We start from the raw sequence: 26,706 nt of genomic DNA on the forward strand, positions 1-26,706 counted from the left end.
TTCCCAGTGAACTCGCTGCTCCCCCAGCCCCTGCCCTGCCCCTGCCCGCAGCCATCGCCTCGCGCTCACGGGGAGCTCGGGGATGCCCACGGCCGCCTCTGGGGACTTTCTGCTCTACCTGGGCAAAGTGTCCTCATCTGCCCGTGTGGAAATCCCAGCTAAGGACCACGGAGGCTGACCTTTCAGATCCAGCATCTCCTGCACCATCAAGGCTCCCCCAAGAGTGGGGAAACTCCGGTAACACCGGACATGCAGCCCCGGCCGTGCCCCGGCTGCACGGATGCTTTAGCTCACTGGGGAGGAGGGCAAGGTCCGGGCAAGGAGGATTTAACACCCCTGTGGAACCCAGCTGGGATCTGCAGGATTGGTTTTGTGCTAATCAACACGAGCATGGCAGGTTTTGTTTTATTAAATGTTTTATTGACCCGTATTTAAAAAATGAGAATCTGCGAAGCAGATCACAGAGCTGCTCAAGACATTTTTACATTCATTATGAAATGGCTTCCTGGCACAGACCAAACTTCTGCCAGGCTCTTCAGCCGCGGTCCCCGGGTGTCTTCATCACCTCCAGGGACACTGTGCAGCGGTGAAAGCCCCTGCCCTGCCCGAGGGCAGCAGCCCCGTGGCTCGATTCCCCTCCTGCCCCACAGGATGCCACAGCCCTAAGGGACAGCAGGGGCCAACCCCACCCTGTTATTGCCACGGTCGAAGACGGAGTAAAACTGACGGATGAAAACGTCGCCCAAAATCCAGAGGGGTCCGGCGGGAGGGGGGATGTCCATCCCCTGGAAGCCGCTGGTGCAGAAGGCCATGCCATCGCTGTACTCCTGGGGGGGGACAAGTGCAAAGCTGGGGATGGAGCCAAGAGCCTCGTGCACGTGGAAGCATGCAGGAATGGTGACGGCAGGTTTCATGCACGAAGCAGCGGGTCTTGTCACCCGCTGGGACTCCTGGCTCAGCTCCGGGGGTGGCTCTGGGCCACCTTTGTCTCTGGAGCCATTGGGAATTGGGGGGGGTTTGCCGGTGGAGCTGGAGCCGTACCATGAGGGTGTAGGCCTGGGCGCCGAGCGTGTAGGGGAGCCCGTTGATGGTGAAGGTCACATCAGGCATCACGTTGAGGTTGCTGCACTCCACGGCGTACTGCGAAACAGCCGGGCAGCTCAGCGGTGCTGCTCCATGGGAGGTCCCTCCCGGCAGGCTGGGGGGGTCCCAGGGCTTTGCCCCCTCCTCTCCCCACCCTCGCTCTCACCTCTCCGTCCACAGGTGTGGCACCAATATAGCTCTGCAATTGTTTGATATCCTTGGTGGGACCTGTGATGAGCGACGTCCCGGTGTCCACGATGGCCTGGCAGCCGTTCACACAGAAAGTCACTGTCCCACCCAGCTGGATGCTGGAGGAGGAGGAAAGAGAGAAGGACCAGGAGGGACTTGTCCTGCTACCCTGCCCCAGCCCAACGCTTCCCTCCCTGCCCAGCACCACTCACTTGTCCAGCTGGATCTGCCAGTACCCTTGCTGGGTGACTGGCACCCAGTTCAGGGTCCCTGTGAAGCGAGAGGGGTCAAAGCCACCGAAGAGCAGCTCTCCTCCCAGGGAGGACTCGGGGTTCCTGGAGGGAGGAGGGGATGTGAAGGATTTCCTCTCTTTTACTTTGCACATTGCATTTTAAACGGGGGGATTTATACCCACTCACTTCCCACAAATGCTTACGGTCATTTGCTGTATTCCTGTAAGATCTGAGCTCTTGTGAAACTTGGCGTGGTACCAAAAAACCCTTTACTATCTCAGTAAAACATACTTATTTTAGCAGCCCCCCCCGCCCTTAAAAGCAATGCCACAGTCTAAGCAAAAGCCCAGAGCAAAGCCGTGTCCATACGTGCTCAGGTAGACGGAGAACATGGGCAGCTCCACCAGATTTTGTGCCATCATGTTGTCAAAGACGGGGGTGACCCCGTCCACAGCCAGCGAGGGGTAAGCCAGCCCCAGGATCCCATCGAACTCGGCGTCCAGGAAGGCTTTTCCCGGCTCGCTGACGCTCTCTGCAAACTGCTGGTTGCTCACGGTGAGGCCTTCGACCTGCGGGGAGGAGGAGGCTCCATGGTGGTGCTGAGTCTGTAGGCACGTCCCAGGCATGTTGTCCAGAGCAGGAAAAGCCAAAGATGACTCACGACTACTTGGTCAGATCCAATGACCCCAGTCAAACTGCCGGTCCCATACTGGATGGAGAAGGGGGTCCCTATCGCCTGGTACGTGCTGGACTGGGATGGCTGAAACTTGGTGTGCTCAGCTGGGGAAGGAGATGGGAGCTGTCAGCAGAAATGATATTTATCTGTGTAGCCACAGATGTCAGGAGCCCCCGCCACGGCCCGCGGCAGCGACCGGCCTTGGAGCAAACCAATGGGGCGATGTGGCATCGCCGAAACACCTGTGTCACGGGCATGCTGCTGGGGAAAGGGCAGCTCACGAGGCAGCAGGCCATGATGGCATTCTGAGCAGGGATAAAACTTACCCCGTTTCAATCTGCCTCAAAGATGTGAGGTTGGCTAAGGGGAGTGGAATTAGCTTGTGCAATATTTTTATGAGACCTGAAGATCAACACTGCTGTTCCTGTTTTACAGACAGAAGCAGCCCCACAGGCACTGCTGTGTTTTCCCCAACCCGCCTTGGGCTCTGTTGGAAGCACCCAAAGAGCCTGGAGGCTGCTCAGAGATGCTCTGTGTCCCGGGACAGCAGGGCTGGACTTGCCAGGTCTGGCTCATCGCTGACAGCCTGAACAAGCCCAGTGCTTGTCACCCGCCAAGCCCCTGGGCAGGCAGCCCGGAGCCATGCCGTGCTCTCTGTGCCCGCCTTGTTCCTGCCACCCAGCCCCTTGCTGACAAGCTATATTATGTGCTATCATCTTTGCTTGTTTGTTTAAAGGCTCTCCCACAAGAATGGCCTAAAGAGCATGTCCGATATCTCCCGCAGGCTGATGGTGCTGGGTGCTGGTGGTGTGATCGCCGCCTGCGCCTGAGCAAACAAACCCGCTGAGGTTCCCCCCGCTCCCCCCCCACCCTGATTGCTGCTATCTGTGTGCCTCAGAGGGCTCAGCTGGGTGGGGAGGTCCCCCCGAGGTCGCTGGGCTGTGTGCTTGTGGCCCCACAGCCTCTCTGGGCCACCCTAGGGGTGTCACCCGGGGTCCCACACAGCCGGCTTGGCACGGGACAGTTGGTCGGGGAGCCCCTACTCACCGCAGGCTTTGCTGACGCAGTAGGCGGACGGCACCCAGAGGTTGGAGGAGCCCGTGTCGAATATCACAGTGAAGTTCTGAGGAGGGGTCCCGATGGAGATCTGCCCGAAATACTCCATCTAGCAAAGAGCGGAGCCGTGAGCTGCCGGCATGCTGAGAAATCCTGGCAAAGGGGAGCCTGTGCCTGGGTGTCTGCAGAGGGGTTGGGTGTGGGGGATGGCTGGCACCGGGGCAGCGTTTGATCTGTCATGGCCACATCGTGCCAGGTGAAATAAAGGAGCCAAATATTTAAGGAACAACAAGGCAAGCTGAGAACAAAAGGCAAGACAGATGGCGTGGGCACCATCCTCTTCCTGCTGGGTTCAGCGGGAAGGTCGGGCCCCGAGGGGACCCTCATCACTGGGATGTGGCAGTGGCAGTGGCTCTGGGGACAGGACCCTCACACTGTGGGGAATGGGAAGAGCCTGGGGAACACCTGCCACCCCCAGCTCTGGGTCCTTCATGGTGGGGTCTTCTCTGATGCGTGTGATACGTGTTTTGGAGGAAATCTGTCTGCCGGCCACGTGCCCGAGAGCACTGCGGGCTCGGGGAGCGCAACGGGCAGGGAGAGGGCTGGCAGCGCCTGCTGTGAATGTGCTCCCTTGTCCCCTCTCATCATCACATTCCTGGGAACAAAGGACCAGGCAGGAGCAGGCAGGCAGCAAGCCCTGGCACGCTGGGGCACGGGCTCCGTTGGCCGGTGTGGGCTTTATGGGAAGCATTTGGGCATTGGGGACCACTCATGCAAACTAATGTGTTTTGGGGTGTCTGTGGCACACTGCTGGGACTCAGCACCCCTCAGTGCCACCATGCTTACGTCCAGGTAGTTGATGAGGGGCTCGTTGGCCTCCGTGAAGGTGGCGCAGTCCTCGCTGTACTGGACCATGTCGAGCCCGTGGGCTTTCCAGAAGTGGGAGAGTTGCCCACGGTCCCGCAGCAACTTCCGCAGGGAGCGGTGCCGCACCAGGGTCACCCTGGGGGAACAAGGGTCCTGGTCACTTGCCTGGGATGTTGCTGATGTCCCACAGCCCCCATCTCCACCCTGAGGGTCCCAGCACTGCCGGGATGCAGGGCCAGAGCTTGTTTCCCCTCATCCCCCACTGCAACACTTTCCAGCCGAGGCACAGCAAAATGGGGGGACTCAATCTGTTTTAGGAGAGAGCAAATCAAGGGTGAAGCTGGTGGGAGCTCAGGCACGCCCCAACACAGGCCTGCTTGTGGTGATGGGATGGGCAGGAGCTCAACATGACTGATGGAAAAGGACCTTCAGGTGGGAGACGGGACCAGGGCCAAGGTGAATTCATGTTTTCTGCCCCATCTGCTTGCCCAGGCCTTGACTGCGGCCGGCAGCTCATCCTGCAGCCCTCGGTGAAGTGCTGGGCTCTGCCCAGAGTGATGGACATGGCCACGGAGCCGATGGACCGATGGGAGCAAACCAGCAAAGCCACCACGTGGTCCCCGCACACTTGTGTCCATCCCGGGGAGCTCAGCTCTGCCCGGTCACCACGGCCGTGCTCAGCGCTGGCAGGACCCCAGGAGCGAAGCCCCTCTGAGAGCCCAGGGCGCACCCTGGGGACCCCCTTACCTTTTCAAGCTGCTGGCCAGGGAGATGCAGAGCATGGCGAGGAGGAGGAGGCGCTTCATGTCGGCAGCCAGGGCTGGGCTCTGTGGCGCGGGCAGCGCCGCGGCGTTGTTCTTATACCCACAGGTACACCCTGGCCCCGGCGCACCGGCGATAACACCCCTTTCAATGTCAACACAGGGCTTTGGCAGCAGGAATGAATCACTGGCCACGTCCCAGGCGAGGCAGAGCGAGGGCATCGGGGTCACGTTTGGTTTTGTGGGCGAGGGGCTGGTGGCGGCAGAGCGGCGCGGCGCGTGGGGACCTGCCGGGCGCGGGGCAAGGGGGGCTGTGGCAGCTGCTTTTGGGGGCAGCGAAGGTCCCGCAGCGGGAGCAGGATGGGGTCTGTACCCCAGCACCAGCTCCTTATCCACTGGAAATCACATGGCCCCCCAAAATGCTCTGGGGGAGCGTTTCCATGGGGTGCCCCACACCCCAACAGCTGCAGGGAGGTGCAGGAAAAGGACGTGTTCGTAGCGTGAGGCAGCTGCTGAACAAACTTTAAAAGGTAAAGACTAATTAGCAGTGATGAATTGCTCAGGAATCTGCAACTTTTCCTTTCAAATAGCAGTCAGTGCCATCAAAGCTCGGTCGGGAAGAAGCGGCTTTGCACGGGAGACAGTTACATGTCGCTTTACAGCCGCTAATGGGCTCTTCCCCAGTGGCTGAGTTTTGTTTAACACAGGATGGCCGTCTCATTAAGCCTCTCTGAATGCAAATAAAAAATGCCGGTGAACAAATAAAGCCTTCAGATCCGTAGGGGAGGCGAGTGGGGGAGGCGAGGATTTTCTTGCTGCCACCATCTCTCAGACACGCGGCTGAAGGCTTGTGATGATGCCGTGTCGTCTTTGTGGTTGTTTTCCATGTTTGTGGCTCTACAATAACTGGTGATAGGTGCCACAAAGGGAGGTGTTTTACCCAGTGAGACTGTTCATGTAATTAATGGGGTTTCTACCCTTACCACTGTGCTAATCAATTTTTCATTTATCCTTTTTAGTCTATTTTATCGAATTAAAGTCCTCGCCCTGGGAAATTAAAGTCCCTGTCTGTGAGGCACAGGTACCAGCTAATGGGGGATGGCCTGAGAAAGAGCCGAGTCGTGTCTCCTGTTAGGGGGGGTCTTGTGTCTCCATCCCTGGGAGATGCTGCCGGGCTCCTCCTCTCCCTGGCTTCGCAGGGAGGTTAACCTTAAAAAAATCTTATCAGTGGTTTCTTGGGTGTGAGCGCGGAGACGTGGGGCACAGCGGAGTCGATGTCGATGGCAGATGCAGCCATTTTTAACAAGTCAAATGCAAATTCCCTGCGTTTCCCCATGCCCACGTTGGTAGCTGCAGTATTTTTCACTGAGTAGCTTTTATGCAAAGTTATTATCTATTTCCCTTTTAAGATGCAGATTAATGTACTGGCCTCCCTCCTTGTCCTAATCATATATTCATAGAAGGGATTTAAAAAAAAACCTTCCTAAAATAAAAGCAACCGCAGCAAGTGCCAAATTAGCTGAAAGCAGCAAGTCGATTGTTATGGACGTGGTTTATAACCCGAAAATCCTGTAAGAAAATCCAGCCTGAAGGGTCGTTGGGCTTCTGAGATAAACGTGAGCGTGAGCTGTACTAAAGTCAAGTGAAATAGCTTAAGCGAAACAGTTTATTTAGTGGAAAAGATCCCCAACTGGATCATAATAATCTTCAAACTCATGGCAGTAGATTCAGTGTTAACATAAGAAGATGAAAGAAATAACGAGGCCAAACCTTTCATTTAGAAATTTTTGAAGTTAAGCCGATCTATTTCTACTTTTGTTTAGTTGTTTTAAAAGTAATTTTAAACTCCAAACTCTTAAAGGTAAATCAAAATTTTTATTTCAAGTCGAACAAAATTTTTTTTTCTCTTTCTTTCAGGACCCGATGCAAGACTCAGTCGTATTTGTCCAGAAAATTGGGAGAAAAAGGCTTTATTTCATACTTTCAGCTGTAGCTCGATTTTACAACGCCCTGCGTGTGCAGGTGGGAGAGCTGCACCGTTTTCAACACACTGGGGCACGGGGCAGCCGTGACACTGCCTGTCCCTGCCTGCTGCTGCCTGTCCCTGCCTGCGCCTGGGGCATTCGTGCTGTCTTTACGGCGGAGAGAGCTCAGAGTGACAGAGCTCAACGTGCAGAATTATTTATAAGACCGGGGGCCTTTGAATCCGCTTTGTTAATAAAACAGCAGAAAAAGCACTTACGTTCAGTGGAAATGTAATGAAACGTGACTGCCAGCTACTGGAACGTCCCAGGTCTTGTAAGTAATATATGGCCCATATATAGTCCTGTACTGCTTCCAGGCAGCAGCTGTCATAAAGTGTATCTTACCCCATCCAGCTTTACACACTTGCTCTCAGATACGTTAGAAATAGGTTATACACCTTATGCGGAAACCATGCTCTACTCATTTTAAGAAGCCTGCTTTCAGGCTAAAAATAAGTTATCTGTGTTCTTTTTTTATATTTCCTTTAGTTTTGCCACTTTCATGATTAGCTCTGACTGATTCAAATCGCACCCAAGTAGCATTTTCTGAAAAGTCTTTTTTTCTCTGTTTATCAAATACTTCTTCCACCTGTTAATCTGTTTATACATCACTGAGCACTTGAAAGAGCGAAACCCTGCAATAGCAAACACTCACTTTAAAAAAAAAAAAAACAAACAAGCAAGCTTCAGTTAAATATTTACCCGTGGCACAGAAGCTGTGGGTAAAGCAGGAGTAAAATCCCCCTGTGATGGAGCTGATGGATGCTGGTCCCTGCGCTCCCAGGGGATGGGGGGAAATGTGGCAGCGACCGACCCACGACGGGGACCTGGCAGGGGACCCCAACTCATGGTGAAGCTCCTGGGAGTGAACCCCGACGGCGCTTGGCACCTGGGGGTAAGTTGTGCTTTGCAGGCACTGGGGGATTCACTGAGATGCTGGGATGTTATCTCCCCGGGAGAGGGTTGCTATGGGAACGCGGGGATGATGGGGATGTTTAAACGCCAGCGGGCACCGTCCCCACGAGTCAGGGACCCCATGAGAAGGGGGGTCCCTCGCTCCCTGCCCATCTCCTGCCAGGGAATAAGCACAAGAGAGGTCGGGCTGCTGCGGGGCGTCCCCAGCACCAAACCTCTGCTTCGGTGTGAGAGCTGCAAAATCAACTCCTCTGGAGCAGTGGCCCCACACTCCCCAAATCTGCCATGAACCGACGAGAGCGGGTGTGCCAGTCTGCCGTTTGCACCCCGCCATTACTAACTGATGCCACAAGTTACTACTGACCAGAAAATTTTCCCAGAAAATGGGCAGGTGGAGGCCCATTTGCCCCCAGCAGTCACCAAGCTATGCCAGGCTCTGGGACTATGTCCCTTACGATTTAAAATGTTTTACCCCTGTAGAAGCCTTTTACTTGGAAGCACCCAGAGCACTTTTTGGGTGGCAGCTGAATTGCTTGGGGCTGAGCCAGCTCCACTGCTGCTGGGCAGAGCTCTCTGCCCTCGGGGACCATTTTGCTCCAGCTTCATTTTAGCACAAAACTGCTGGAAGATGGAGCAAGAGCCCCCCTCTTGTCAGAGCAAGACACCTCCCAGGAGAGTCACCCGGGGGGATAGAGTGTCCCCAGCCCTGGATCAGAAGTGGCTGCAGAACAGCAGAGAAACACCCAGATATATTTAAATGAGCCAGTTGACAGAGGGGAAGCGTCATGGAACCTCATGTGGGCTCGTTCCGGCCATCACCATTGGGGTAGAGCGAGACCGCATCCGGCACCGAGCCGGCAAGTGCCTCTGCGCTGCCGGACCTCTGCGGCTGCACGGCCACCGAAAATGCTGCTGAAACGTCCTTAATTCCTGCTGCCCCCAAGGCCCCTGCTGCCCAGGTCCTGCAGGAAAGGGAAGGCACGGAGAGCTCTGGCGCCCCAGGTAAAGCACCGTTGGATACTGCACTCCACTGGCCATTGCCCGCGATGCCTCGGAAGGCGGAGGGGTCGTTCATCGGGAGGAGAGCTGGGTTTGGTGCCCGTATCCGAGGGATGCCTGCAGGCGTGCGTCGCAGCTAGCCTGGGCTTTAGCCTTAATCTGGGGCAGCAAGGCCTGACTCAAATGGGATTAAAATAATTTGAGGCGTTCCTGTGATTTTGCTTACCTTTAGATTGAGCGCAGACGTCTTAAAATGACTACTTGGTAACTGGTCACGTCGGAGCTCTTTACAAGCCTTGATTTCAGTGGGGCATCCTGCTTGAGAAAGGGTTAATATCCTGAGGCCTAGAGGGAGGGCGGCTCACAGCAAGTTTACTGATACACCAAAAAAGTACATGTGCTGCCAGCATCTTACTGGCTGTTATCTTCAAAATAGATATTTCAACATGCGTATGTGTATCATCTCTTCAATCTCGCCATACCCCATCTCAGCAAAGAAGCTGCCTGCTGCTGATATTTGGATTTGGGTCTTATTTTGCAATTTCCTTTTGAACAGCTCATTTTTCAGATTGTTATCTGCTGCAGCAGCATCTCTTGCCCCACAATAGGAAATGAGCCATTTAAGAATGACAGCCATTTGAGAAGGATATTTGGGGACAGATCAGTTCAACAAGGGAGGGGGAAAATTCCAGCAAGAAATGGACTTTTAGCTTGGCAGTTGCCAAACTGTTTGGGTAAGTGGAATTTCGCAGGAGATTGATGAGGCTATCGGAAAGGCTTTTGATGAATTACTCTGAGAGATGTGTCACAGAGGAAATTATAGAATCTGATCCATAGGATGGATAACGCCTTTGCTCTAACTATCAATCTATCTATCAGTCTATCAAACATATTATTATGGCTCCTTTAATCATCATATCGAAGCTTTAGCTGGAGATACCTCCCTATGTTAGCCATTTATAAACAGTAAGTATATAGGCATTGAGTGAAAATTTAAAGTGCTTTTTTGCAAGTGAAGGCTCACAAAATGAATGCCCCCAAATCCTGTCCATTATTATAAATCTCCTCAGTATTATGGCTAAAAGTCGCAAGCCAAGGGGCCCAGTCTGGGTGTATGCTTTTTCTGATGATGTGCCTTAAGTCCCCTTGACTGCAACAAGATTGAAGCGCTCACTTAAAATTAAATCTGAGGTGTTCCAAATGCAGAGGTGTTGAAGGGCCCCCCCTGGACCTTTCTGGCTGGATCTTGACTGATGCAAAATCCTGATGCCAAACCCGTGGCATTCTTTTTGTTATTTTGGTTGGGTTTTTTTGTTTGTTTGTTTGTTTGTTTTTTTCCAGATTATAGTTATCAAATATTTTTTGTGGATTTAAAAAAAAAAAAAAAGAAATGAGAGAGAGGATTAAAGCAATCTTTAAGGCAATTTAAAGAACAAATTTCAGTTCTTGTTACTATCAGCGCCGCGGTGGAGCCCAGAAGCTCCAGCCACGTATCAGATACGACCGAGGCGGCGGTGTATAAAACTATTAAGCTCAATGATAACGGCAAGGAGAGTCTGTGGCTGGGTGAAGGGTGTGTGTGAGAAGGACGCGCACCAGCAGCGAGAGCCTCGCGCAGAGGGAAGGCTGGGTGCCTTTGTTTTACATCTGCAATGTCAGACCACTGCTTTCAAGTGGTGAGCCTGACCTTCAGGTGATGCGGAGCGGCGTGAAGCTCAATGGGACCATTTTGGTTGATCGCCACCAGGGCTAGCTGCCTCTCTCTGACCCCCCCACCCCCACCCCGAGACCTCCAACGCTTCGCCGGGCGTCCCACTGACCTCGCAGGGAGGATGAGCACTTGCGAGTGGTGAGTACAACCCCCCCGGGGTGAGGAGCGGCCGGCAGCCTTTCACAACCCTCCTGCAGCAAGGGGAACACCCCAAGGGGGAAGGATAACGGCTGCAACGGACTTCTCGGCCTCGCTTGGCCGGGCTCAGGCTGCGGGGATGCTGTGCTGTGTGTCCGGAGGCAGCGGCAGGGTGGGGGGATGCTGCAGCCCCCGTTGCTGGTGACACCGTGCCAGCTTTTTGCTGTGCTGGGGGCAACCACACGTCCTCGCCGGGTGGCCACGTTTGGCAGACACACAGGCGCGAGTCTCAGACAGGTGTGATTTTGGCGGGAGCCATCTTTGTAACTTCTCTCTTCCAGCAAGCACGGCGCACCCCGCCGCTGGCAACGCGGCTTTCAAAAACCCTTCTTAAGACGGGCACCCAAAAATGAAGTGTAACCAAAAACGAAGTCCCAAAATGGGAACCGTCAGTGTGAGGTTAATGGTTGGATTAGATGATCTTCAAGGTCTTTTCCAACCCAGATGATTCTGTGATTCTGGGAGCCCTACAGTCGTTTTTGAAAATGAAGCCCCAGATTTTTGGGCACACTGCCTTAAAGACTAAAAGTAAAACCAAAAACTGTACCAGCAAACCTTGGTCTAAACCACGCTTTGAGGCAGTGTCAGGCAAACAGTGCCTGAAAGATTTAAAATAATTTGGTTATTTCTTTCTCTTAGGCAAAATATTTTTCTCTTGCTCAGGTGGGTGCTTGTTGCCGTCTCAGCTGTCACCTTGATCCTATACGCTCTCCTCTTGCTGACACTTTACATCATGCTCAGCAGGAAAATAGGTAATTTACTGTCTTGTTGGCTTTACCTCTTGTGTTCCTCATTCTCACTCACAATCGTCCAGTTCAGAGAGTGAAAGTCGTTTGCCCAAAGCTTCAACATCCCCCGGTTTGTAAAGCACAACCAAGTCCTTGCTCTGGGTCTGGTTCTCGGGGAGCAACCAGTGCCGCTGCAGAGCCCATGCGGGGTGAGGGAGGGAGCCGGCCCCCCCCAGTCCCCCCCAGACCCCCGGGTGGGCTGGGCACCGGCGTGGGATGGGAATGGGTCAGGGCAGGGACCATCCACCAGCGTCGCTGCGCTGGGCCGGGGGGCCAGGCTGCCCCGACAGCCGCTGTGTGAGCAGCTCTAAGTGGTGGGGGCAGTATCGGAGGGGGTTATACAGCCTTTTGTTGTTTCAAAAACATTTTCTTTTATAGCTCTTGCTAGTAAAGTGGTGGAAAAATACCGTCAGAATCCATTTGCAAAATATTAATTCAGATGAAGCTACAGTTTCCATCAGGAAAATCTTTCACAAAAAGATGCTGCCCACATTTACACATAAACAAGATCTGCTTGGCCCTGGGGGTCAAACTAATTTCGAACTCACACGGGAATAGCCCCTGATGGTGTGATTTAGCACTGGAGCCTTTCATGGCAGAACAGGGCACTCACTTAATCATCTCAGTAATTGAATTGATAGATATTTGCCCGCTCCAATACATAACAATAATTATTGCTGTGCCAGCGGCTTGTGCTGAACGGGCTTTGCTGTGGGGCAGTGCTGGGGCTTGGGGTCCTGGGGGGGTCCGAGGGCAATGGTGCGTGGGGTGTATCGGACATTGCCGGCGTCCTGGGCTGGAGGAAGGTGCTGACTGGCCTCTCAGTTGCAGCCAGCCGTTCCTGCGGCGAGCCGGCGAGCAGCAGCCCTGCGGCACAGCCCCAGCAGCCCCCGGCCCCTGCGGCGGGAGGGGAAGAGGCGCCGAGACCCTCCTACGCGGGTAAGGGGACCCTGCAGCCACGGGGTGTTGTCCTGGCACATGAATATAAACAGATGGTATTGCATTGGCGCGATACTCTCCTCCTTAACTGGCTGGGAAGACCCTCACCTGCTGGCCTTGACCTTGACCTGGTGGAAGAGGGAGCAAGCGGCCTGGTGAAGGGCAGGCGCACCAGTCGCTCACAGTTCCAGTTGCCTCCTGCCTCCTCTGGCCTTTCCCTGCCCAGTTCCCCCCGGGCAGGGGGCTGAAGAGGGGAGTGGGCACATGTTGTTGGATTTTCAGTTTTCACTCTCCAGCGTGTTTGCTTTTTCTCCTGGTTTATTTTTTCCCTTAACCCCCCAAGTCACAATGGAGGTGGTAATGATTCCTGTTTTTAAGGGAGCAGCGACACGTCTTCAGAGACCTCGGAGGACTCGGACAGCAGCCCCTCCTGCCCGCAGGTACCAGCAGCCCCTCCTGCCCGCAGGTACGGCCGCGGGCAGAGAGCCTTTGCCAAAAGCAACCGCAGCCGCAGAGGTGCCGGCGCCGTGTGGGTCCTGCCCAGCTCGAGACCCACAGAGCAGCAACGGGGCGGGGGGAAAATGGATCAAACCATATTGAAATACCAGTGGTGAGGCTGGGGGGTGGGTGGTTACCTGCCGTATACAACGTTCCCCATTTAGCAGGAAGCATCCCCGGGGGCTGGGGACATCCCTGGGCACAACCCGGGCACAACAACGGCTGCACTTTGCCTTCGTGTGGGTTCAAGGGCAAAGCCGCCCTGGGTGGATGCTGGTGCCTGACCTGGGGTTTGTGTCTGCTTCTGCAGGGCCCTTGCTCCGAAGAAAACCTCAATTACACGTCCTTGGTCTTCCCGGGGAAAGGCCGCAGGCCGGGCTCTGCCAGGGACTACGAGAATGTGAAAACCGGGACGGACTACGTCAACGTGGACCCAAAGAAGAAGAAAGTGGATTTCTGGCCCTGTTCCAGCCCCGTGGTGTCCAAGTCCATCGAGTACACCGAGATGAAGCTGTGACCCCCAGGATGCTGCTGCGGGGTGCCGTGTCAGACGGGGTGATGCCCCAAGTCCCCGGCAGCCGCGTGAGCGGGGCTTCCCCTCGCCTCGGTCAGCGCCTGGCACGGGCTGACGCCTGCCAGCTTTTATTCCTTGTAACACTCTAACCCGCCAATACAATTTGCTTGGTATTTTACTTAAATGCATCACTGTTCCTGAAGGCTGCTGAGCGTGGGATGGCTCAGGGTAGTTCCTCCTACCCAGGCTGAAATGTGCTCTCCAGTTTTCTGTGATGGCCCTTTTTTCTCATTTCATGAAAGCAAATGAAACATCCCCCCCTGCCTCTCGAAGTGGGATGTAGTTCTGGGAGGGAAATGCAGGGATCTTCAAAATATCCACCCAACCTGGCTGGCACCTCTTCTGAATGATGCTTTCTTTGCTGATCAGTGTCATAAAATACTTTTAAATACAGTTCTTCTACCGGCTTTGCCCTCTCTGCCCAACAAGCCCTGATTCATTGCCCACCCCCCCGCACCCCTTTTCCTTTGATGCTCAAAATCTTTCCAAGTCCCCATCTCCCTCAGAGGTGTTGCTGGGGCTGGGGTGGCTGCGCGGGTGGCTGGACCCCCCGGCCACACGTGGAGGGGGATGCCAAGGAAGGAGGGTGGCCCTGCCAGGGAGCTTCCTCCCCCAGCTGAAAGCCATAGTCATCAGCCCAGCTGGCAAACGGCCGAGGGGTTCCCGGGGGTTTATATCCCCCCTCCTCAGGTGGAGGATCTGGGCTGGTTGCTGGTGCCTCTGGGCTGTGAGGGGCCCAGGACTGGACCCCAGATGTCTATGTGAGCACAAGCAAGTCGAATCCCTCTGTGTTTCATGGGGAGGGATGATATTCACGTCTCCCACATTTTGCTTTTCCTGCTTTGTCCCTGCACCAAAGGCCCTGGGTGCAGGAGTTGGTCTCTCCCCACCTGAGCGATGCCCACGCCCGGCAGAGCTGCAGAGGGGGGGTCAGTGCCCTGGGTTGGGGCACACACCACTGTCCCCCTGTGACCTGGCACCACGTTTCACATTTTCCTTAAACATTGGTTTAATTTCCAGGGGACTTGAAGTACAGCACTGCAATCTTTTCTAACAAAACCGAGTTGGGGGCTCTCCAGCCTGCAGAGATAAGCTTGGGACTGTGAAGGGACCATGCTGGGAAGGCTGGTACCTCCTCGGAGGTGCTGCTTCCTCTGCTCCTCAGTGATCACATTTGTTGGGTTGCCTTCATGCTCCCAAGGACCAGGAGAACCAGTGCCCGGCTGGAGTTCGCTGCCCTCGCTCTGCTGCAGCAAATTGCTGCTGTAGATGGGGACCAGTCCCTCCATCCACTCTGCTTTTTGTTACTTATGATTTTTTCAAGAAATAAAGTTTTGAAGTGCTGGGAAAGGGAACAATGCAATAGCTGGGAGCTCTGTTACGCTGATGGAGCTGGCACGTCCCGGTACAGCCCCCCTTTCCTCAGGGATGGAGCTGCCCCCAGAGCATTTCAAATCATCTCAGCAGCGATGTGCTTTAATGAAAGGTTGTGAGACGATCGATTTGGTATCGATCCTGGGGTGGGTCAGGCACTTCTGGTTTTATGACCTTGTTGTGCAGAGCTGGACCGACTTGAAGGGCGCGTGAGGGAAAATGTTCAAAAACCCAAATAATCTCTGGGAAACATTGCTAAAGGCCAGGAGAGGTCCGTTTAAGGAACTGGAGATGAGGTTGAAACCAGCTAGTGGGAGTTTCTGGAAAAACTGATTCAAAGGGTTAATGATTAAAAAGTGAAAATCATTTAAGATTTTAAAATACTTTACTCTAAATGTCTTATTTTTACAGATTTAGCCTGTGATAATAGAGGGAATAATGCACCTTGCTTGCAGGGAATTCAGTATTGTCAGTGCTTCCCCCATCAGCAGCTTTTGAGCTCGATTCCCAGAGCAAAGGGATGCTCTTGCCCACCTCACTCACGCTTCCTTCTTAAACAAAGCAGCTTCTGGGAGACCCCCAACACTTGGGGCGAAGGGCAGGGGCCAGGCTGGCACTGCAAGGCCATGGCTCGTTCCCAGCTGCCCGCTGCCCCTCCTCTGTGCTCCCAAGTGCCCTGAAGTCATCTCCGAGCACTGGGTGGTTTTGGCACTCTGATCTCTGCTAAATAAGACAAAATCAGCAGCAATTTGAGAGCAGCTCTTTAATGGGATGCAGCAGCTGTTGAACAGCGTGGAGCAGCCCTGCACAGCGGCCGGGGGCTGCGAGTAAACCTGGCGGGAGGCAGGATCTGCCTGGGCAAGCTGGAGCTGGGCCAGGGCTGCTCCGAGCAGCACTGTGGTGGTATCAGTGGTGCCTTTCAGATGCTCGCCCCAGCGCAGCGTGATGCCACTGTGCGGTAGCAGGACAGCTGTGCACAGCAGGAGGGGACATTTCTGCCCTGTGGTTTTTGCTCCAGCCCCATCCCTGGCCCCGGGGAGGTGGGCAGAGGGTCCAGCTCCAGACCTGCCTGTCAGCGGAGGGCAACGCTGTGCAGCATGGAGGGGAGAGCGTGCTGAGCCCCTCGGCGTGGGAGAGCTGCGTCTGCTCCACCAGCAAAGCCCTGAGGATGGGAGATGAGTAACCTCCTTGCAGGGAGCTCTGGAGCAGATGTTGCCTCCTGCTGTGCTCAGGCTGCTTTGCTGGTGTCTGAAACACCCAAAGCTCGAGTCCCTCCAGGAAGAGATGCTGGTGCAGCATCCCCCAGCAGATACCGGGGTTGTGAGGAGTTCCTGGAGGAGGGCAGCCCGGCAGCGAGAGCCTGCCTAACGTCAGAGGGAGGTGGATGCTGTGAGGAGGTGGATGCTGTGAGGAGGTGGATGCTGTGAGGAGGTGGATGCTGTGGTCAGGCAGCAGCCGATGGGGCTCTGTCTTGTCTCCCCCACTGCTCACAGCAGATGCAGAGTGTACAGTAGCAAGCACACAAGGATGCGATGGACAGTGATGCTTTTGGGGTTCAGCACCCAGCTTTCGGCAAAAGGGAAGGCTACCAGGTGGAGAGAGACATGGCTCTGCAGTGACAATGTTCATGGTGTCACATTTGAAGAAGAGAAGGCTGAGGGGAGACCTCATCACTCTACAACTACCTGAAAGGACATTGTAGAGAGGTTGGTGCTGGTCTCTTCTCACAGGGAATTAGTGACAGAACGAGAGGGAACGGCTTTAAACTGCAACAGGGGAGGTTCAGACTGGACATGAGGAAAAAGTGTTTCCCAGAAAGAGTGGTCAGAGAGTGGAATAGGCTGCCCAGGGAGGGGTGGAGTCCCCATCCCTGGATGTGTTTAAGGGCCGTTTGCATGAGCTGTTGGGAGATATGGTGTAAGGGAGAACTTTGTAGAGCTGGGCTGATGGTTGGACTCGATGATCTTTTCCAACCTGAAGGATTCTGTGATTCTGTGATCTGGTGGCAGCTGTCCTCAGTGAAGGGACGTGCCCAGGAACTGTCCCCCACTGCAGCCTAGATCATGCCCGACTCGGTCACCACCTCCTCACAGGGTACATCGAAGTCCTTGGTGCTGCCCCTGTGCAGGGGGAGGCCGGCGGGGCTGGTGTGGTGGCTGTGGCTCAGGATGGTGGTTTTCCTGCTGCAGAGGCTCCCAGTTGAGGCCTGTCTCCGCAGCCCGAGCCAGGGACTGCCCCAGCAGGACAAGCAGCGTGCTGCGTCCTGGAGCAGGTGCCCGCTGAAGAACATGTAAATCCAGGGGTTGCAGCAGCTGCTGAGGCTGGCCAGCAGCATGGTGATGGTGAAAGCCACGTTGGTGGACTCTGGGAAGGCAAGGGAGAGAGCTGAAACATCCCCCGGGCTGGGCATGGGCTGGGCAGGGTCTCAGCGTGTGATGGGCAGGACCTTGGGGGCTGTTTTTGTCTTGGGCACGTGTCCTTTGTCCCATTCCCACCCCATCTGACTGGAATTTCTTTGGGTAGGAGAGTCTGCAGCAGGGCAGGCAGAGCTGGGCTCTACCTGTGGCTGAGGGCTGCGGGTGGGTGATGTACAGTGGTGGGGATGTGCTGGGGCACATCCTCAGAGAGGGTGCTGCAAGATGAGACCCAGCAGCTTCTGGACCTTCCTTCAGCCTGTTTGCTGGTCAAAGCATCTCCCAGAGGCCTTTCAATCTTGGGTGAAGTTCCTTCTACCCACAAACAGACTAGGAGAGCTACTGAAAATTTCCAGAAAAAGTCAACCTATGAAATTGGAAATCTGAAACCTCTGCAGCTGGCTCAGAAAAAGCCTTACGGGTGCTCGATGTGACACGTGGAGGACCTGCTCCAGCAGCACAGCTGCTCTGAGAGGCAGCCTGGGCCACAACACAGTTAAAACCCTCCCTGTAGCCACATACCGAGCACGGCAGCTCCTGAAGAAAATTCCCACATGAGGGATGAACCACACATGGCAAAGATGGTCACATCACACCTTTACACCTCCCTACTGGTGGTGGTCAAAAGCCACTGCTTCAGTGGTTTTACTGGTGAAAGGAATGACTTGACTCTGCAGTTTTCTATAAATGCTGCTGGGGAGCAAACCTGTAGCCTCCCGCACGACTTTTAAAATGACAAAATAACAGACAGCTTTTGTTTGTTAAAAATGCAAAGGGCACGCTGTGTGCCTTGGCACCCAGGGCTCTGCGCCTGCTCCAGGCTGCAGCCCAGCATCCCCACCACTACTCACCATCACTGGGAGCATCCTCGTCCCACACCGACCACATCTGCATGCTGAAAAACGGCGCCCAGCAGGCGACATAGGCCACCACGATGACAAAAGTCATCTTCACCGTGCGGATCTTGGCACGGGAGATGGTGCGCACGCTGCTCACCCGCGAGGGCTGCCCGCTGGGGCATTGCCCGCTCTTCTCGGAGGAGCAGGGAGCAAGAGGGGCAGCTGCTGCGGGTCCCCCCATGCCGGGGGCACCGCTCTGGGTCTTGCCCTTGAGGTTCTTGCAGATCTCGTAGCAGATGAGGCTGTAGCAGACGGTGAGGATGCCGACAGGCAGGATGAAGATGCACAGTGTGGTCCAGGTGATGTAGGCTCGGGCTCCCCACGGGTACCTGAAGTCCGCCCAGCAATCCAGCACCCCTGAGCCCTGGCGCACCTCCCGCAGGGAGAAGATGAAGATCTGGGGCAGACTGAGCAGAAGACTGAGCAGCCACGTGGCCCCGATCATGGCGTAGGCCTGGCGGCTGGGCTGCTGCAGGCTGTGCAGGGGGTGGCACACGGCCAGGTAACGGTCCAGCGTCATCATGATGAGCATGTAGGTGGAGGCGAACATGCTCAGCACCTGCAGGTACTTGACTGCCCGGCAGAGTGGGTCCGGCCCCAAGAAGCGGTACGTCACCTCCCAGATCATCTGCGGCAGCACCTGGAAGAGCGCAACGCCCAGGTCGGTCAGGCCCAGGTGCAGGATGAAGAGATGCATGCGGCTCATCTTCTTCCTCAGGCGGTACATCGCCAGCAGCACCCCCACGTTGCCTATGGTCGCTACAGCCAGGATGGCGGCCAGCACCCCAATCTCTGCCTTGGCCAGCTCCTCATCCCGGGTGTGCAGGAGGGTCAGGTTGGGGTCTCCTGCCAGGGTGTGGGGGCTCAGCAGCCCCTGGCTGTGCCCAGGCCGGCTGCGATGCGTGCTGTTCCAGCCCCAGCCTGGCTCCATCACTTCAGGAAGCTCTGCGGGAGCACAGGCCGCTATAATGCTCGTCTCCGATGGCCTGTTAAACCCTTCCCTGCCTCCCCAGGGCTGAGCTGTTGGGGTTGGTGCTGCCCCTGAGCACAACTGCACCAGCTCCTCTGCCCCTGTCCAGGATGTGCCTCCTCCAGCGGTCCCCAACGCTGGTGCAGGTTGTCACCTCCTCTGCCTTGTGCTCCTCAGCATCACACTAACCCTGCGCTGTGCGGCTGCAGTGATTCCCCTCTCTGGCTGGGCTGCTCCATGCAAACATTCCCAACAAGCAAAGAGGTGCAGGAGCTCTCGGCTCAGTCCTTGATCTTTTTCTCATCTGCACTAAACATTCCCAAATCCCCGTTTCTCCCCGCACTGCTCATCTTGTGAGTCCCCTCTCCCCCCTGCGCTGGTAAATTGAAGGGAAAAGGGGAGTCCTCTTTGTTGCTTCTTTTTAGTGCAGTAAAAGTAACTGAAAAAGCTACAGATGCTGCATCTCTTTGGCCTTTTCATTCCAAGAATAGTAAAAACCAGGTGAGCGGTGTCCGTGCCTCTGTGGGGAGCGGGGCAGCCGTCTGCTGGCGGTGGCTCTCGGTGCCGCGTGTGGACGCCGTCTGCCCAGCTCTGGGTTTTATAGCCTGGCAGCTCCCCTCCCCGGCTGGCCCCAGCCTCTGGGCTCTGTGCCGAGCGCTGCCGGACGCTGCTGCGGACAGGGGAGAGCCGGTTCCTCTCTTCCAGAGCTGCCATCCCTGGGCTTTGCCAGCGGCTTTTGCCAAAGGTGATTTCTGGACCAGAGCCGAAGGCTGGGAACCCTCCCGTGCTTCCACCCTTGTCCCCTGTGTCCCCTCTTCCACAGCGTGTCAGGGCTGGGGACACTCTGCCCCCGATTTGCGCTGGCCTTACTAGTCAGACCCCCTGTTGTCGCTACCCTTGGCTTCTTCTGGCCAGCACGAGATGCCTCTGTCCCCAGAGCCTGTGCAGGGGGGGCGAGGGGATGCGGGTCCCCCAGAGCAGCTCCTACATCCATTGGCTTTGTGTGGTTGGGTCTCAGCCCCGCAGCAAAGTCGGTGGAGATGTCATTTACTGGCACCACGTCCTGAGGCTGCCTGTTCTGATCTGCTGTGCCTCTCCTTCTGGGTAGGAAGGGGATGGAGATTCTCCCTGAGATGTGGCAAAAGCCTGACTCTGCCTGATTAGTCCTCAGCTAAATGCTGTCGTTTTACTCCATCTGACAGAAAACCACCCTGAAGGTGGGGAGCGGGATCCTGCTCATCCCCAGAGCGGGCTCTGCCTGGAGTCATCAGCATTTGCCCCATCTCTCATCTGCACAGAGCCTGGAAAAAAATCCACAGGCAAGGAGAAGTGAGCTGAGGAGGCCCCAGCAGCTGCAGACTTTATGCAAAGGTGTGGTGTGAGCCAGAGGAAAGGCGATGGACAGCAAACACCCTCAGTCAAAGGACAGAAGCGCTATAAATTGCGTGGCTGAGAATACAGATGAGTGGAAACGCTCGGCTGAGCTGCGGCTGGGCACGGCGCCGGGAGCTCGGGCACCTGCTCGCCTGCCTCTTCCCCTGATCTTCCCTTCCCACTCTTTTTTGAGCCTTCAATACATCTTCCCACATGGTGTGTGATTGCAAAATATTTTCATTGCATATGTATAAAAATGGAAGTGTGTGTGTATATATATACACAATTTCACTTTTGTTTTGCGACATTAAGGCTCTGGTTTTCCCCTATTTCAATTGACGCTGAATTATGTCAGTAAGAAACAAAGCCACCCATCTATTTCCAGCGATTTTTCCATTCTCTACTGGGGAAAGACGACAGCAGCAAACAAAAGAAATGCATGGACACGGGCTTCGTCCTAGCACTTGTCTGCTTGACAGGGGCTTTGCTGCTTGCAGAGCCTGCTCTGGCTCACTGGCTGTGATATTACAATTAAGTTGCCTGTAAGAAGGCTGTTATTTGCTGAATAAAGATTTGCAGATCACCTCTAATAACCATCAATGAGCGCAGTTTGTATCTAATTAAAAGACATTCATCCTTATAAGAGACCCTATGGATATAAAGTACCCCTCACAGGAAAGTGCCTGGCTGAGGTGCTGGAGTTAGAGATAGGTATTTCAGTGAATAATGTAATTTTCTCTGTTTGTGATCAGACAGCTGATTTTCTGGAAGATTAATAGAGGGCAGTGCAAAAAAAACCTACAAAGCAATGAAAAGCTAAGATGAAGGCAGAGATGGAAGGGCAGACTCTGCAGAGAAAGAAGTGTTTAAAGGGTTCTGGGGACGGACTCAGCTTTCACAGGCACTGGTTTGATTTGGAAGCAATTCCCTCAGAGTTAGAGCTTTTACTCCAGATTCACCTAAGTTTAGTTGCAGGGAGAATACTTCTGCAAAGGCGCTTAGAGGAAAGTGAAGTTAATTCACAAAAGAAAAACGATCCCTGGAAAATAGAAATTCTTTTTCTTTAGAAAGAGAGGTTATCACAGCAAGGAAATTTTTCAAGCAGACGGATTAAAAAATAAACTCATTTTCTTTCACTGGTTTCCTGAATGTTTTGACACATCACTAGTATTGCCAGTGCTAGGATTGTATGTGCTTCAGCAAAACCAGAGCTGGGTTCTCCAGCTCAGCAGCTTGGGAGCTACTTGCTGAGCCAGGTGCTGGTTTTAGTGCTCTGGGAGCCCTGGGAGGTGATGGCCAGGCTGGGCCTGGGCAGTCCAGCCCAAGCTGCAGCTACTTAGACCATTTCCCATAAGCTGGGTCCTGGAGGGTAGAGGTTGGAGGTGTTGCAGGATGAGGAAAATGCTGCTGTTTTCTGGTAATGCATCTTTTTGTGGTATGGTGGTTTGTGTGCCCAGCGGTGGGGGGTATGTGTGTGTGTGCAGTATTGGGGTAGCCCCTGGGGCTCTGCGCTGCTGGTTATTGCTGCCACAGGGTGACTCGAGCCCTGAAACACTGTGAAAACTGTTGCCCTGCGGTCCGTGTTTCCTCCCTTCCCCCCGGGTGTGATGCTGAGGTACAGGACCGTGTAACTGGATTTCTAAGCTCTTAATGTTCGGTTTGTCAAGGTAACACTGTATTATGTAGCTAATTTTTGGCAGCTGGTAGCATCAATCCACCATGAAGCAGAACACATACAACGCTGTTTCTATTACCAGCCGGCATCCTGCGCTCCTCTACAGCAGAGCACGGAGGTAGAGGCTTTGTGATTGCCAAATCATTTGGCACAGTAGCTGGTAACTTTGCTTTGTGGGTAGCTAGCTGGTTAAAGAAATAAACAAAATTTGTTGGCTTGGGTTTATATGCTGATTTGGCTCACTTTTCAACACAAATATTTTATTTGTGGTATGTGATGGTGTTAAACTTCTTGCTGACAGTACAAAGCAAGCTTGGTCTGTCTTTAGCATTTAATCACTGAAATGCTTTCTGTGGTTCACGTCAGGAAAAAAAGTAAGATTTGGTCATTTTGCGCTGGTCCTGATGCTGTAAAATTAATGGTGTTGCAACTGCTTTATAGCAGCTTGTGATCATCTCCTTGGAAAGACTGAGGGCAGGAACGAGGGCTGGGAATTCCTGGTATCTAATGCTGCTTTTAATGCCAACTCTCTGTCAAAATTAAGCCCATGAATTACTTCCCCTCCACCTCCTGAAAATATAAACTGCTGAGACTTTCCAGTTTTCTTAAAGACTTCAGTACCTTCAAAAACCCAGTTCGCTCTTGACATTGGCCTAACTCTGGGTAGGACTGTGCCTCGTTTTTCTCAGACATGGGGAGTTTGGTGGCTGATACAATCTAATTTTTCTGTTGCTTGCCATGTTTGTGAAGAGTTCTCAGAAAAGTGACCTTGTGGTGTCCGTCTTATTAGGGAAACAAATTTCTCTGCAGTGTGGCCATCGAACAGAGGATGTGATTGCACCCATTACTGGGAGTGCTGAGGGATTTAGCACAGCCCTGGTCCGTCCTGATACCATGTGAAATGCCCCAAAATATTAAAGTGTCTCTAAATGGACACCTGGTTCAACACTTGCACTGTGACTCCCATTACCCTCCCGAGAGACAAAGCTCTGCTGTGTAATTGGGCAGCATTATCTGTCACACAGCTCTGGGAACTGAAGACAAGAGCTTCTATAATTTTAAGGTAATTATAAGCCAGATGTGTCAGTCAGTCTCCCCTTGTCCTCCCCCCTTTCCCTCATTCAGATTTGTTTTTTCCATTTAATTAAAACCTCTGATCCTGCTTAATATTAGAGAGCAAGCCTGGGCGCATAAATAAATATGCTAAACACATGGCAAATGCCCCAGAGCGGGGCCTGTTAGGGACACTGCGAGGCAGAACAAGCAGTTTTGATTTTAATGGAAAATCCATGTGAAGCTGTAAAAATTGGCAAGCAGAATAACAAAAGCTGACAGTGTTGCATTAAAGAGCTAAACTTTAAACTATCAGTGCTTAAAAACATTGCCTTGAACATAAACTTGGGGAGCTGAGCTGCCGTCCCTGGCGGGGCCGTGTCCGAGCTGTGAGTTTGACTCAGCCCAGTTTGCCTCAGAGCATCGCTCCCTTCGTCCTCCACACTGCTCCCAACGTCTCTGCTGGCTGGGGACAGTCCTGCTCACCCAAACACTCCAAGTCTCCCAAAACCATGCCCAGAAGCACATGTGCCCCCCCCCAAACCCCATGGAGACAAGCCAGCCTGCACTGGTGGGGCTTGGACCAGCCTGCTCTCCCTGGCACTGTCTGCAAGGTGAGCCTGAAATGCCTTGCAGACTGGTGAATAGCACCAGGGGATTTCTGCTGGATAAAATAAATCCAATCCTGGGGTGTTATTGCAGCTGATAACTCTATTACAGTTTACTTTTTCCTTGTTGTTTTGCTGTGCCTTTTCATTTGACCCACATGTGTGGAAACAGTCTGCTTAAGTAGAGGCAACTGCCAGAGGAAAAATTGAAGCTACAGGCATCTTCGAGATAGCAAATTACTTGTTTATCATCCTTAGGTTCTCCCTGTTGGTTTGCCTGTATAGCCAGGGATGTTTAAAGACTTTGGTAGCTGTGAAATGCTTCAATTTCCTTCCCCACTCCCTCATCTCCTTTTGCTGTTATCATCATTAGCATTTAAAAACCAGATGCAGCCGGAGCATTTACAACCTTAAAATCAATAATAAAAAAAATAAAATTACATTTCAAGGCTGGAAACAAATGGCTTTTTCTTGTCCTCTCCTGATAGGCTGCTGTGGGGAAAATATATGTCCGTTAGCTTGTGTGAGGGCAGACAGACAAGCTGGTTAACAGCTGCCTGGCAGGCAGCGGGGGCAGGAGAATTCGCGGGGGTCAGAAGTCCCACCAAGGCAGCAGTGACACGGTGGCCAGGCTGGGAGAGGCACTTTCTTTAGGTCCTGTATTTTGCTTTACACAGTGGAGGTCTGGCCTGTACGTGGGATTTCTGGGCCCTGCAGCCTATAGACATGAGATGTTTTGTGTCATTTTTAATAAACACCTTGCCAGGAAATTCGCACTGGTCACACAGATAACGCCCAGGCTCCAGGACCGAGTGTGGCTGCGTGGGGCTGGGTTTGGTGGGGCTGGGCTGGCTGAGCTGGGCCTAAGGCAGCTCATGGCATGGTGGGTGCTTGGGCTGCTTCGGACATCGGCACCTACAGCCGCTTCAGCCCCCGTCACCTTCCAGCCTCCGCAGCTGAAATCGGGGTTGTTTTGGTCTCGCTGGGCACAGGGATGCTGGAGGCATCCTATGCCGTGGAGTGGGAGGAGAACTGCTGCTCCTACCCCCCTCCTCCCCTCTGGTGCAGGATTTAAGATACGTTTAATCAAAAATCTCAGTACAGGGGGAAGTGAACAAGAACCTTTCCATGACCTCAGATCTGCTTTGGCTACTGTTCCCCTTCTTGCCTGATGGAAATGCTGCCGTTATTCAGAACCCATTGCCTTCCAGGTAAGAGAGGCATCAATCAGGGTTATGAAAGGAGAGGAGCAGCTGTTTCATGACAATATATTAGAAAATGATGAATCACAGGGAAAATGTCTGCAGTGATCTGTACTCTCCCCGCTAAAGCAAAGTTCAAGGCTTCATGATTAAAGGTTGTTCTTGCCTATTTGATAGTCAGGCCCAGGTTATGCCCAAATACAGGGAAACTTGTTTGGGATTGTGCAGCTGCCTCGGTGAAACCGCTTCCCACTGAGTGTCCAGTACTGAGGTCAGCTTGTATCGTTCAATTAAAACTCTGAGTATTTCTTACCTGCCCTGACATTATTACCCTGAAAGTTCTAGAACTGTCAAGCTAAGGGACTTCAAGATGCGGAGAGACAAGTTCACAGAATCAAGACTTGGTCACTACTATTAGATGTGCTGCTTCTCTTGAGCTGTTTGAGCAACTTCTTTCCTTCCCTTGCTACCTTTTTGTGTATGTGGAGAAGAGGACGAAATAAGCCCAATTAAAGCACATTATTGCAGTTTCACTAGTAGTTTAGCTTGACACCTTAACAGATCAGAAGCCCAGTGGAATTACTACCTTCAGCTTGTATGAAATGTGGGTCTTTTCTCCCCTCATCTTAGTGTGTGAAAATCTCCTAGGAAACGTAGCCCTAATGGTCTGCCTCCTCCCAGTGCTGCGGTTCCTGCAAACCAAGCAGAAAGCTGTGCTCTAAATATGCTGCCTGCTCCTCCTAATTAAATGGCTGTGGGCAGAAGATCCTTGTAGCGTTGGTGGGGCTGTAATGCTGGGATGCCTGCTTTGTTTGGCAGTTTCTAGCTGTAGCTCTTGACTCTCGGGCATCTGTGGATCGTTACTGTGCTCTGATGGTCCCTGCTGCTGCAGGAATTGCTGGGGTGGAGGTCCCAGACGTGGAGGCTGGAGAGCACCACAGCTCTGCACACTGAAGGAGATGCTGCCCCAGATCTGTCCTGGCTGTGACCCTGGGGGATTGTCCTGGGGTGAACTGGGAGATGCATCTTCAGCCCTTGGGAGAGCAGCAGGGGGTTTGCTAAGAGGTGACACCCCAGCGGGGAGTCCTTCCCCAACCCGCTCTGCCCACGGCTGCAGCACTGCCAGGTTTGGAAACGGGCACCAGCTCCAAGGACTTGCACAAGAGTGGGGAGCCCTTCCCCTGCAGCTTCGTTCGCACCACCACCTCTTTGCCCTTTGGTTAGGACAAGAGTAGTTAATCCTCAGACTGCTCTTGTCTCGGTTCTCTGGCAGGCAGAGCAGCGGGATGGGAGCCTTCAGGAAGGCAGTTAATGCTGTTTAATCCTCTCCCGACGTGGGGTGTTTGAGGAGAAGGTGCTAAAGTACAACGGCTGCACATATTGTACTGCCTGCCTGGGAGGGGGTGGCTGGGTCAGGTCAGGCAGCCCAGCCCCAGTACTGGCAGCATCACCGAGGTGAAGCACGTGCTGTCGGCCAGGACAGGCTCTGCGGGATCTATCCTGCACCCAGCAGCAGCTGCAGCACGGGGCAGAGCCGTGCTGTCCCTGCTGTTCTGCCCTGCTGGGGTTTGAAGACCCCACGGACACCATTCCCCAACATCTGGGATGTTGAATGGGCACTCGTTG

At 53.8% G+C, this 26,706-nt stretch overlaps 3 protein-coding genes across 10 annotated transcripts; 1 reads left to right on the forward strand and 2 right to left on the reverse strand.

The window, feature by feature from the left end:
• Window positions 1-398: 398 nt before the first annotated feature.
• On the reverse strand, window positions 399-4,149 carry CTSE (cathepsin E). 2 transcript variants are annotated; one of them, XM_074893536.1, is made up of 8 exons: window positions 4,084-4,149; window positions 3,229-3,346; window positions 2,167-2,285; window positions 1,875-2,074; window positions 1,485-1,607; window positions 1,250-1,391; window positions 1,042-1,140; window positions 399-824 (listed from the first exon to the last, which is right to left on the reverse strand). In XM_074893536.1, exons 2-8 carry the CDS (start codon window positions 3,344-3,346, stop codon window positions 663-665), a joined length of 963 nt encoding a protein of 320 aa, XP_074749637.1. In that variant the 5' UTR covers window positions 4,084-4,149; the 3' UTR covers window positions 399-662. The 2 variants fall into 2 exon arrangements, with proteins under 2 accessions (XP_074749637.1, XP_074749636.1); XM_074893535.1 differs by having other exon boundaries at window positions 399-827; window positions 4,084-4,148.
• A 3,544-nt stretch (window positions 4,150-7,693) lies between these two features.
• Window positions 7,694-13,923, forward strand: RHEX (regulator of hemoglobinization and erythroid cell expansion). 7 transcript variants are annotated; one of them, XM_074893894.1, is made up of 6 exons: window positions 7,694-7,784; window positions 10,551-10,652; window positions 11,376-11,464; window positions 12,326-12,439; window positions 12,818-12,879; window positions 13,248-13,923. In XM_074893894.1, the coding sequence occupies exons 2-6, from the start codon at window positions 10,636-10,638 to the stop codon at window positions 13,452-13,454; spliced, it is 489 nt and encodes a 162-aa protein (XP_074749995.1). In that variant the 5' UTR covers window positions 7,694-7,784; window positions 10,551-10,635; the 3' UTR covers window positions 13,455-13,923. The 7 variants fall into 7 exon arrangements, with proteins under 7 accessions (XP_074749995.1, XP_074749990.1, XP_074749989.1 ...); XM_074893889.1 differs by lacking the exon at window positions 7,694-7,784 and adding an exon at window positions 8,466-9,537 and having other exon boundaries at window positions 10,463-10,652; XM_074893892.1 differs by lacking the exon at window positions 7,694-7,784 and adding an exon at window positions 8,469-9,537.
• A 3,018-nt stretch (window positions 13,924-16,941) lies between these two features.
• Window positions 16,942-19,129, reverse strand: AVPR1B (arginine vasopressin receptor 1B). The gene is made up of 2 exons (XM_074893706.1): window positions 18,151-19,129; window positions 16,942-17,249 (listed from the first exon to the last, which is right to left on the reverse strand). The coding sequence occupies exons 1-2, from the start codon at window positions 19,127-19,129 to the stop codon at window positions 16,942-16,944; spliced, it is 1,287 nt and encodes a 428-aa protein (XP_074749807.1).
• Between the last annotated feature and the right edge of the window lie 7,577 nt (window positions 19,130-26,706).

The sequence above is a fragment of the Strix uralensis genome, chromosome 24, assembly GCF_047716275.1.
Source record: "Strix uralensis isolate ZFMK-TIS-50842 chromosome 24, bStrUra1, whole genome shotgun sequence".
Taxonomy (NCBI): Eukaryota; Metazoa; Chordata; class Aves; order Strigiformes; family Strigidae; genus Strix; species Strix uralensis.

Excerpts from the sequence above, each read along its gene's own strand:
- CTSE (XM_074893535.1), bottom strand. The coding sequence starts at position 3,346 with ATGGAGTATTTCGGGCAGATCTCCATCGGGACCCCTCCTCAGAACTTC. Across the intron at positions 1,141-1,249 it reads CCACACCTGTGGACGGAGAG|TACGCCGTGGAGTGCAGCAA; the intron begins GTGAGAGCGAGG and ends GCTGTTTCGCAG. Across the intron at positions 828-1,041 it reads CCCAGGCCTACACCCTCATG|GAGTACAGCGATGGCATGGC; the intron begins GTACGGCTCCAG and ends GTCCCCCCCCAG.
- RHEX (XM_074893888.1), top strand. The coding sequence starts at position 10,522 with ATGGGACCATTTTGGTTGATCGCCACCAGGGCTAGCTGCCTCTCTCTG. Across the intron at positions 10,653-11,375 it reads AGGATGAGCACTTGCGAGTG|GTGGGTGCTTGTTGCCGTCT; the intron begins GTGAGTACAACC and ends TCTCTTGCTCAG. Across the intron at positions 12,880-13,247 it reads GCAGCCCCTCCTGCCCGCAG|GGCCCTTGCTCCGAAGAAAA; the intron begins GTACCAGCAGCC and ends CTGCTTCTGCAG.
- AVPR1B (XM_074893706.1), bottom strand. The coding sequence starts at position 19,129 with ATGGAGCCAGGCTGGGGCTGGAACAGCACGCATCGCAGCCGGCCTGGG. Across the intron at positions 17,250-18,150 it reads CGAGGATGCTCCCAGTGATG|AGTCCACCAACGTGGCTTTC; the intron begins GTGAGTAGTGGT and ends TTGCCTTCCCAG.